The following is a 10,422-nucleotide window of genomic DNA, read 5'->3' as shown; positions in this document are numbered from 1 at the left end:
GAAGGGAATGGAACAATGTTCCGAACATTCTCCTCCCCCTTTTGTTCTAATCTTTTAGGAATGCTTTGTGGTTCCGTCCTGGACCCCGAGAGATGCAACGACGGCCACATCTGGACGAAGACGGTAGTTAAAGTGTTTTATGCCTCTACCATACTCATTGACAGCTAACTCTGGAGACAAGGTAGTTTTCTCTGTCAACTGGACTGGGTTTCTTCTCTTGAAGACGTTTCGCCTTCTATCCAGAAGGCTTCTTCAGGACTCTAACTAACTCTGGAGACTCATTGATTTTGGTGGATGTCCGCATCGGTCTCTGGTCAATATTCCATTTACAGCTTCGTGGAACACTTTCAGGTTTTTATTTTTCAGAATAATAATAATTATTCACAAGCAATTGAGAACTTGGCTGAGGAAATATCAGCATGTAAAACCTTTCTCTCGTCAAAGAAGGATCAAGCGCTCGGATTTTCAAGACAAAATTGGTGCACCTTATCAAATGTTGGCCTGGAAACTGACATATACATTCCGTGATTCCCCTTTATAGTTTCTGGCAATGCACATTTTTTACCCTTTCATTGCATTACAAATGGACAAGTTATTAATGGACGATAAAACTTTTCGACCTTTATTCTGCCTTTTTTTTTTTTCTTTTTTTTTTTACAAAATCTGCTATTTGATAGAGTGAACTTATTATAAGCCACTGGCCACCAAAACCAAACAAAACCTTTCTAAACACAAATGTAACGGCCATTTTAGCCACACACGATGGAAAAAAGATAAGATACATCACATGGTCGGGTTTCGTGTTATTCACTGATTCTGATCTAATTAGGACGCCACAAAAAAGCGGCCTTCAATTCTGAAATCAATTACTCGGCATCGTTTGCAGATGTCCCCATGCAGTTTGAATCGGCTCAAAACGATCTGGACCTTCTCACAGAGAAGACGGAGCCGCAGCTCCAATAAATTAACATTGTCGACACGCCTTGACATTCTCTAAAGCTTAGAAAACAATAATGGGCCGGAGAGCTTCTCCGGAGAGTCCGTTCCACCCGACGTGCTGTCCTGTCGGGACACACATGAAGGCCGAGCGTTCAGTTCAGTCTTCAGATCGATTTTTCCTGCCTGTTTGTGATCTGCTCCGTGAAAGTCACGTGGATGGAGGAGTCTTTTTCGGACCCGGCCACCACGACGCTTTCATACCCACCCCGACCAAATCCGCTCCGTGGCGCCTCGTCCTGTTCGGGTCCCACCTGGGATGCTCTCTTGTGGTGCCCCACAGTCTGGAGCAGGAAGGTCTGCGAAGTGTTCACCAGATCCTGGAGCTCGTGTGACATCAGCGACGGACAGTCCCGGGAGATGACGGAGAAGGAAAGGTGGCCGTCGTCAGTGCAGCGGAAATGGGCGCCCTCCCCTCGCCGCCTTCTGCCCATTTTGCAGAACAGACACTTGATTTTCTCCATCAGCTTGAGGACCACCGTCTTTCTGAGCAGGATGTAGATCCACGGGTCCAGAATGGGGTTGACGGAGGCCATGCGGATGGCCTGCAGGTCCCTACTCAGCTCGGCTAACTGGTCTCTCCCGCTTCCTTGCAGCTGATTCATAAAAATCCTGAGCTGAAGACAGCAAACATTAAAAAAAAAAACCCCATTAAAATGTAACCCTTAAACAAACAACCTTACCTTCAGTCTTTTAGCGCGAGAGAAATTTAGATTTTGCAGAAAATCGGTGTAAATGTAGGGTTTTTTTGTTTTTTGTTTTTTGTTTTTAAAGATTTATGGCATCACTCCCGTGGCGAACCTTGGACCTCTTGGTTTCCCCCTACGCAGTCATAATATTCACAGACTGACAAGCATATTTTCTGGTGTTAATGTTTCATAAAGCATAGAATAAGACTACAGTTTTCCAGGAAAACCGGCATTTCGGCAGCTTTTCTTCTAAAGTTGTGGAGCCACAGAGAAAAAGCTTTAGTTCCTCTTATGGCATAAAAAATAAAAGTTTGTGATGACCACATAATTTAACGAATGCGCGGTATTAACATGTGTTATGTGAGAAGCCGATGATTCAAATGTTTGAGAACGGAATGTGAGCGCATGTTGCACGCAAGCCACAAATGTGTAAAAGCCCTGTTTCGTAAACAGCTGGCTTGATAGCAAATAGTCGTGTGAACGAAACCACTTGCGTATCAGAGAAATGCCTCATTCTGTGACAGGAGTCGGCTACACACTTTTAGGATCATAGGATTGAATAAACTCTCCTGTGTTTTGGTATTATGGGGACTTCTTCCATTGAACAATACAATTCCATGCGCAAAAGGCGCGCGCTTTACACCATGCGCGCATGTAAAGTTCCCTTTCCCCCCCAGTACTCACCAGTAAAGGTATGGAACAGATGAGAACCACGGCAGAAGTCGCGATAAGGAGGATCACCATCTGCACCTCTGCTCCCGCCAGCTGTCTGAAGCTCCGTCTGCGCCTGAACTCCGCGATGCGCCGCTGGTCGGTGCCCAAAGACGTGCGGCGCACGAACCGCCTGTGCATCAGGATCAGGGCGCCGCAAACCATCACGTTGCATATGAGAGTAGACAGCACGATGACGGAATTGGTCCCCGCGTACATCAGATTAAAAGTCTTGACTGTTGCGCTGTCATTGTGCCAGTTGATGAAACACCAGGTCCCGGACTTCTGGCGCATCACCTGGCCGAAGCCGACGCTGGGAAGCGCGCAAAACACCACGTTGGAGATGTAAATGACGACGAGAGTCAACGCGGCGACCTTTTGGTTGATGTACTCGTTGTAAAAATACGGGTGGTTTATTGCCAAGTACCTTTCCACCGACATGGCGAAGACGATGCTGAGCTGCACCACGAAAAAGAAGAGCAGGATGAAGCCGCAGTACTGGCACAGCGCCTCGCCGCCCGGCCAGGCGCCCTTCACGTACGTCGCGATGGTGACGGGGCTGACGAGCAGGGTCCCCAAGAGGTCAGTCACTGCCAGACCACACACAAGCGTGTAAAAAGTCGTCTCCTTCTGTTCCTTTCTCGATATTCGCAAAACCACGATGGCAACGGTGTTTCCCACCACCCCGAAAATGAACATGATCGACGGGATGGTGGGCGGCGGAAATTTCCTTCCCAGTGCTGCCGTGATGTTCATGACCGCGGGGATGATTTTTCACCTTATCACACCAAGCAAATGTCCAAATTAGAGACACTGTCCATGACTCCACATGTCCAAAATAACAAACCCATTCTTTCCAAACGTTTGCTTTTTACGCACATGCGTTAAACTCCATGTTCAAAGTCCAGGCACATTCCACTCCCGTCGGAAGAAAGCTGCACTTTATTCTGGCACACGTGGAGCTGACTGGGAAGTTTTGTTTCTCTTGGCTCCTCCTCTCACTCAATATTACCGAGGGAGATGTTCTGACGCGCACGGCTGAGTAACAACCGTTTGCGCACGAGGTTCCAGGTCTGTTTTCAGTTCCTTATTATTTTGCCGAGCGGGCACACGCACCCCGAGCGGGCACACGCACCCACCCTCACGTCCAGGCATGCACAGCAAAATGAAATGTAAAGTCATACACTACATGAACCCGGGCTGATGTAGTACCAGATATTAACTGTTGAAACATACCACAGTATGTGCGCACTAATAACTTGCAGATGTCCTCCTGACATTGTTTACGTCACAGTTTATCCATATTATCTGACAGGCATGGCCTCTTTGTTTTAAGCACATGAAAAAAGACATCTTTTAGTGTTTGGTGAAACTTTAAGTTTTACAGACTGGAAGTCACGCTTAAAGCCTTTTATGGTGCCCAGTCCTCTGGATTCATTTCACCTTTGTTCTATCAGAATATTTGACATTGATATTTCTGGAAAATATTAGGTCTTCTTTCTGGGATGGATCACAAATTGCTATGCCTGCAGCCTTTGCCTGAAGGAATGTTCTCAGAGTGGGATTCTGGTCTCTTGGCCAAATCAACAGGTTGCAGACACTCAACATGTGGTTCCACATCACCACCCTAGTTTTTTTTGCCTTTAGCAGCAGCTGAGGACACCTGTTTCCCGCCTTTCCCTATAATTCAGGGTTTAATTGTTCATTTCTTATCTTAATGCTATTCTCCTTCACCAATTTTTGATCTTTGGAAGATTGTGTGCGTGCTTTATCTCCACCATCAGCTGCTGCAGAGGAGCAGGAAAATGTCTCGGTTTTTTTAGGAGCGTCTTCATGGGTTTGCTGAATCCATCAGTGCATGACTGACACATGACTCTTGCTATTGTGATAGAAATCTCTGGCTGTGTGTTCATGTCGTTACACTTCTGCAAGACATGGATTCACCTGTGCTGTTGAGCAAATTGTGCATCATTTCTGGAACGTGTCCAACGTTTAGCAGGCGGATGCAACCAGGAAGCAAAAAAGAGAAATTTAAAATGCAAAGCACACAAAACATCAAATACAAACTTGATAAAATAATTTGTGAGTTTTGTCCTTGGTTTGAAGTAAATATGTTGATTCTCAAATATTTGGCTTGCAGGTGTGTCACAGCACACATTACACACATAAACATTCATGTTTACGCAACATTTTTATCCTTTTTCCCCAGAAGTAAATTCCCTTCTCTTGTAATTAAGGTCTCACATGAGTGGTGTTGTTACCGCACAGATTTCCAAGCCACCATGTCTTTAAAGACTGGAAAGTGTCACGAACCAGAACATGAAACTTGGCAGCCCGGGTGACTCACATGGCTCTCAGCCTGGGAAAAGCAACCCGTAAAAAATTGGTTTTGAGTTGCTCCCACCAAACCCACCTCAAGTCCCTCATGTCAATATGGGTCCAGGCAGGGTCGCGTGTGAGGCAGGTCATGAGACAGCGGCAGATTTTCCACAGGTCCCCCGAGACCTAAAGAAAACAGTGAAAAACCTTGATGTTCTGAGAAGCTGCAGAGCATTCTCCTCCTGCCAGTAGCTGCACTTTGCAGCCTGGGCGCGGGCCCGTTGGGTTCATCAGCATTCCGTGCCAACACATTCAGATTCTAGTTATAGCTTTTGGCCGATGTTTTGATCCAAATCAAAGAACAAATCGACGACATGCAAGCCCCGATTTGTTTGACAATTCATTCTTAAACTCAAATGAAACTGTGTTTCTCTTGAAAGGGGCAAAACCATCCTGAAACGGAGGAAACGGCTTCATCCCCATCACACATCCCAGACAAAACTCCCCTGTGGCCAGTGAGGAGTGAACCCCCCGAGGAGCCTGCAACTGCTCCTCCTCAGTGGTGCAGATCAAAGGTGGGACACTTGGATAGGGACACGTCCAAGCTGTAACCATAATAAAACACATTCCAAAAGTGATACGCAGACTAAAAATTAACTTGCTGCTATTAAAGAGAAGCAAACAAGGATGTTAGCAGCCAGTAACTAAGTAACCTTTATGAGAGTAATGCTTAATCTGTTTTAACTTCCTGAAGGCAAGGTCTAAAAATAGTTACAATATGGGTTTTCGATCCCCTCCATAATTGACTTTAAGATATTAGTTTTAACAGGTTAATTATTCAAGAAAAGAAAAAACCCACAAAGTTTGAACTCAAACGAGGACGGAGGTTGTTAACACAAAACTGAAACTGTAGCATTTCATTGTGGTTTCTTACTGTCAGAACCGCACCCACATGATGGAAAAATTTCTCAAACAGAAAATGTAAACACATCATTTTGGAAGATATTTTTCAATCATTGAGGAAGTACGAAGCAGGAAGGTCAAATTTTCCCTTCGATTCTTAAGCTTTTCGCTGTTAAAAAAAACAAACATTTTAAGACTCAAAGTTCCTTGAACTTTCTTTGAATGACCAGTTAATGTTTGATTTAATGCAGGCTGATAAGAACTCACATTGGTTCAGAACACCTTCAGAGAACTGCCGAAATACCCTTGAGCAAGGTAGCAAACCCACAAATGCTCATATAGGCCCTGTGATGACCCGGCGTCTCCTCCAGGGGTGGACCTGCCTTCACCCTCTGTGAACCCTCCCCGTGACCCTGACAGGGATAAAGCGGTTATAAAGATGAGACAATATGAGGCTTCTTCTTAGTTTATTTTCCATTTTTATATGAATAAGATATAAACTAAGGAGTAAGATTGCTCATAGTTACTAGGCTTTTTTTTTTTTTTTTTTATTTCGCCCATTTTTTATTCTCTGGTAAGAAATTTCATTGTTAAAACTTGCATTTTTAAAATGCCATTTAAATAACATCCTCATTAAGGATGGAGGTGCTTAATGAGAGAAACAGAAGCAGCCGTTACTGAGCAGCAGTGACGCTCCTGCGTCATCTCCCTCCAGGATCCAGATGGAACGTACAGTCTGTCCCGCACCATCCCGGTAACTCAGGCAGCAGTTTTCCACTATCCGGGCCAGAGTGTCCCCTCCTTTATTATTTTTTTCTTTGTGGAAGTGAGGGACTGATTTCCTGGACAGCAGACAGCTGTGCACACGTGCTCAGTGTCATTTCAACAACTCCAGACAACTCTGCCTGCATAGAATTGCCTGGAGCTGTTGCCTGGGTGTCCAGGCATCAGATTTGGATCCGTGAGATAAAGCTCTGTGTTTTTTTCCCAGGCTTTAACGTTTCGTCAGATATCGCATCTTCATCATTTGTTTGCCTTTTTTGTCCAATAAACACAAACAGACAGTAGAGCCAGTTTTTAGTTTCCAGTTTTTAGTCCATAAGCTGGTAGCTGTGATCACTTTATGATTTTAAGCTGCACAGGCCATTTTTTAAAAAGTAACCCTGAGTCAGAGTTGCCCTTAAAAGACCCGAAATGACAGGAACAACAACAGTAACAACATCACTAGCAGCAGCAGCAGAGTCAATACAGAACACTTTCCTGAATCTCTGTGTCCATGCTTGAGTTCCAGGACTTTTTCCCATGCAGATTTGCATGGATGTGATTGATATGGTCATTTACGGTTTGCCGTGACAGGAAAATTGTCCGGCCTGTCTAACAATAACTAAAGCAAGATGCTCGGTGCCACAACTGCTCTTCTCTGGAATGAAAGCACGCCGGTGCTCAGTAAAACATCATGGAGATGTTTTCTTAATGATGCTTTCACCATTTCATATAAACCCTCATGTTATTCTTGACCTGATGTGTTTCTGTCAAAGCTTGCATCTGGAACTGTTGGATGCAGAATATATAAGTGATGAATAATAAATCTTCAGTCCTACAGGTTGTAGAACAAATATCCTCTTAAGAAAACAGATGAAAACGTTGCTCTGATCCGCTGAGCTCCATCTGTTGACAGGTACTTGTTTACCTGCTGGGGACGATGAGCTGCCGCGCCCAGATCTCTGCCTACCACTCCCTGGAGCTGGGATCGTTCCTCTCGAGCCCCAACGCCCCACCCCCCGTTCCGCCTTTTCTGGCAGCTCTTTTTCTCCTCAGACCTGCAGATTCTGAGGCATGTCTGAAAGGTGCACATGGCACCTGGCTGAGAGGAGCTGTTATTGAGGTTCTGTTCAACCTCTGTGAGTCTTTTACAGCCGCGCTGACCTGGTGAACGACCGTAAAGAAATGTCATTATATGAAGGATGCAGTTTCCAGCTTCATGCACATCTTGACCTCTGCGACCAAAACATCTGACTTGACTACAGGATGGGATGAATCTCCGTGGTCAGAAACCCAGACACTGGAAAAGGAACAACTTATTTCCTGTATGTATAATTTTGTCACCAGAAAAAAAAAGACACACACACAGGAAATGCTTAATATGTCTGTTCTGATGATCTCCAGGGTTAGATTAGTTGTGACTAACATGGACATTAAATGCATCATCTCAGAGAAAAATGACTGAGAGAGACTAATTTGACTCAAGAGGAGTGGCTGCATATCACCCACACCCATGTTAAAGATATGCTACTGCATCATATATGACTGCTGTGTGTGTGTGTGTGTGTGTGTGTGTGTGTGTGTGTGTGTGTGTGTGTGTGTGTGTGTGTGTGTGGGTGGGTGGGTGTTTTCACAGCAGCAGAGGCGCGTTAGCTAAAAACGACGCACTTCCTGTTTTCTTTGTGGGGGGTGATGCGACAGGAGGCTTCCGTTGTGTCACAGCAGCCTGGCCTGGGTTGACGGAGGTCGGAACATGAGGTGGTCCATCTTCATCATCATTCAAGCACCACACACACAAGGCTTCCGTTTCATGTATGACGCCCATCTACACATTTCCTGGACTGGCCCAGCAGCTTGTGGCCGTTAGCGCAGTGCTGCTGCTCTGTGGACCCACGACGTTCCCTCTCTCAAACATGACAGTTCCAGCATTTGAACATTTTTTTCATATTTTCATTGAGCCAAGTGAGATTTTTCCAGGACTTTTAAAAGCTGCTTGCCCACGCCTTGGTTATTCTATATGATACTGTATCTTCCACATTTCTGCCTCTCAGAGACGCTGGCGTGTTAAAGGTCGTGCCAACACCGTCTGTGGGGTCAAATGGACCAATAAAGGTCATTGTTATCAATGGCCAGATGTGCCAGTGATAACAATCAGTGTTTGAAGTCATTTTGCGGTGAGGTGATTGCAAAGTGTTCAAGTGTAATCAAAGAGAGTCCAGCAACAGGAGAGCCAGATAAGTGTGTGTGTGTGTGTGTGTGTGTGGGAAGGAGGGGGGGGGGGGGGGGGCGTCTGTGGTCTGAGTCAGTGTTTTAAAAGGAAAGCTGACTGGTGTTTATTTTTTTGGGAAGCTGGGTAATTTTTCCTAATTTATTGCATTTCTTTCCCATAAACACTTTTCAGTCTTATCCTGCAATATCATGTGTCTAGATGCTTTACTTCTTATTAGTTGCCACAAATCACAGAACGTTTTTGTGCTATGGTTGACATAAGCTTGGACGTGTTGCCCAATGTTTGTCCATAATGAAATCTAAGATAATTGATGTTTTGGGTTTGTTTTTTTGTTTTTTTAAAGCTCTATTAAGTCCTGACTAACTGAGGTTGCTGGGATCCAGCCCATCATTTATTGGGTGAGAGGCAGGAGTCCACCAGTCACCAGTGGAACCCAAACCCTAATGTAGCCCAACCCCGAACCTAAAGTTACCCTTAGAAACGATGTTTTCTGCTTATGATCTTGGACTCCAGCCTAAATGTGTGGGTGGACTTCCTCAGTAAAGGTCCAACATGTAAACGTGTTTACTTCCATTTACACATTTTCCTATGTAATTGTTTCCATGACCCCCTCCCCCCCCCAACAGCGGTGGCTCTACATAACAGTGATCACCAACCTTTCAATGACAGCTGTCAAACTGCACATACAATATTATCTACACTGATAATAAATGGAGAATGACAAAAGTCAAATTCCTTCCCATGGATGGATGTCGCTTAGCCATTAATAGCTGATTTTATTTATTTACTTATTTTTTTGACTAGGAAAAGCAGTCTAGTGAAAAGCTGCCGACCCACTTGGCAGAAGGGAGTAAAGTGCAGATATCCCTGCTGCTGACGTGCCAGGGCAGCTTTCACAGATGCAAAGACAGAATGACCTCGATGACCTTGAAGTCATATAAATATGCATAAATCAACTGGAAACCTCAGTTTTGACTCATATGTGACTTTTCTTTACCTTTGAGTCATTTAGCATTCAACCGCTTGGGATGGAAAACAGAGATTCTGTCCATGTCCAGGTTTATAACTTGAACGTGGCTGAGCTTGGCTCAGGTTGGGGAGGGTCTTGGGAACACACGCTGAGACCAGGGTGCATTCCCTCTGCCCCCGAAAAAGTCATATTTGGATTTTTCTGGCCTCCAAAAAAATGTTTTTCTACATTCTTGGTTGTTTGCCCACATTCTCCTGGTGCCCATAAAGCTTATCCCAATTTGATCCTATTTTTCCCTGTAAGGGTAAAGAAGCCACCGGTTTGCTGTTTGCACTTTATTCTATTTTTTAAATTTATGATACGTCAATGATACAGATGCAGTTGTTACACTGAACTGTTTTATGATGAATTCTCGCGAATCCTCTGGTCTTCAGGGGGTTTAAAGCAAGATGGCTCTAAGACACTTAGCAAGCAGTTGTTCGTTGATGATCACCATCAGATAAATGGAACAAGGGTGGAGGACACTCAAGCATCTTTTTGAAAAAAAGAAATGAATAAATTACTCCCATGCTAAATTCCTGAGTTTTGCTTGACGTACTCCTCCTTTTAAGATTTATTCTCCAAAATCCAGTGCACATGGACAATATTAGTTTGTTTCTTCCCATGTAAACAGTCACAACAGCCGGTGCCGGTGCATTGTCTACTATGGGTTTTTGGACAAACATTAATCAACTCCTTGGTCGATTATATCCAGCTCAGGAGGCAGATAGGGAGTGGCAGTTTTTGCAATTGACTGGATCCAGATCAGAGAACCTCTGAGTGGAGAACAGCAAATTTTCTTG

At 44.6% G+C, this 10,422-nt stretch overlaps 1 protein-coding gene and 1 long non-coding RNA gene across 3 annotated transcripts; one reads left to right on the top strand and one right to left on the bottom strand.

The window, feature by feature from the left end:
* Window positions 1-333: 333 nt before the first annotated feature.
* On the bottom strand, window positions 334-3,355 carry ptger4b (prostaglandin E receptor 4 (subtype EP4) b). The gene is made up of 2 exons (XM_003965301.3): window positions 2,370-3,355; window positions 334-1,613 (listed from the first exon to the last, which is right to left on the bottom strand). The coding sequence occupies exons 1-2, from the start codon at window positions 3,150-3,152 to the stop codon at window positions 1,104-1,106; spliced, it is 1,293 nt and encodes a 430-aa protein (XP_003965350.2). The 5' UTR covers window positions 3,153-3,355; the 3' UTR covers window positions 334-1,103.
* LOC115250244 (uncharacterized) lies at window positions 2,842-8,657 on the top strand. 2 transcript variants are annotated; one of them, XR_003888827.1, is made up of 3 exons: window positions 2,842-2,978; window positions 5,156-7,705; window positions 8,020-8,657. It is a non-coding gene; the product is annotated as an uncharacterized lncRNA (long non-coding RNA). The 2 variants fall into 2 exon arrangements; XR_003888826.1 differs by having other exon boundaries at window positions 8,017-8,657.
* Window positions 8,658-10,422: the final 1,765 nt, after the last annotated feature.

This window comes from Takifugu rubripes, chromosome 6 (assembly GCF_901000725.2).
Source record: "Takifugu rubripes chromosome 6, fTakRub1.2, whole genome shotgun sequence".
Taxonomy (NCBI): domain Eukaryota; kingdom Metazoa; phylum Chordata; class Actinopteri; order Tetraodontiformes; family Tetraodontidae; genus Takifugu; species Takifugu rubripes.
Note: the sequence above shows the minus strand (reverse complement) of the source record. Positions and strands in the feature narration are given on the sequence as shown.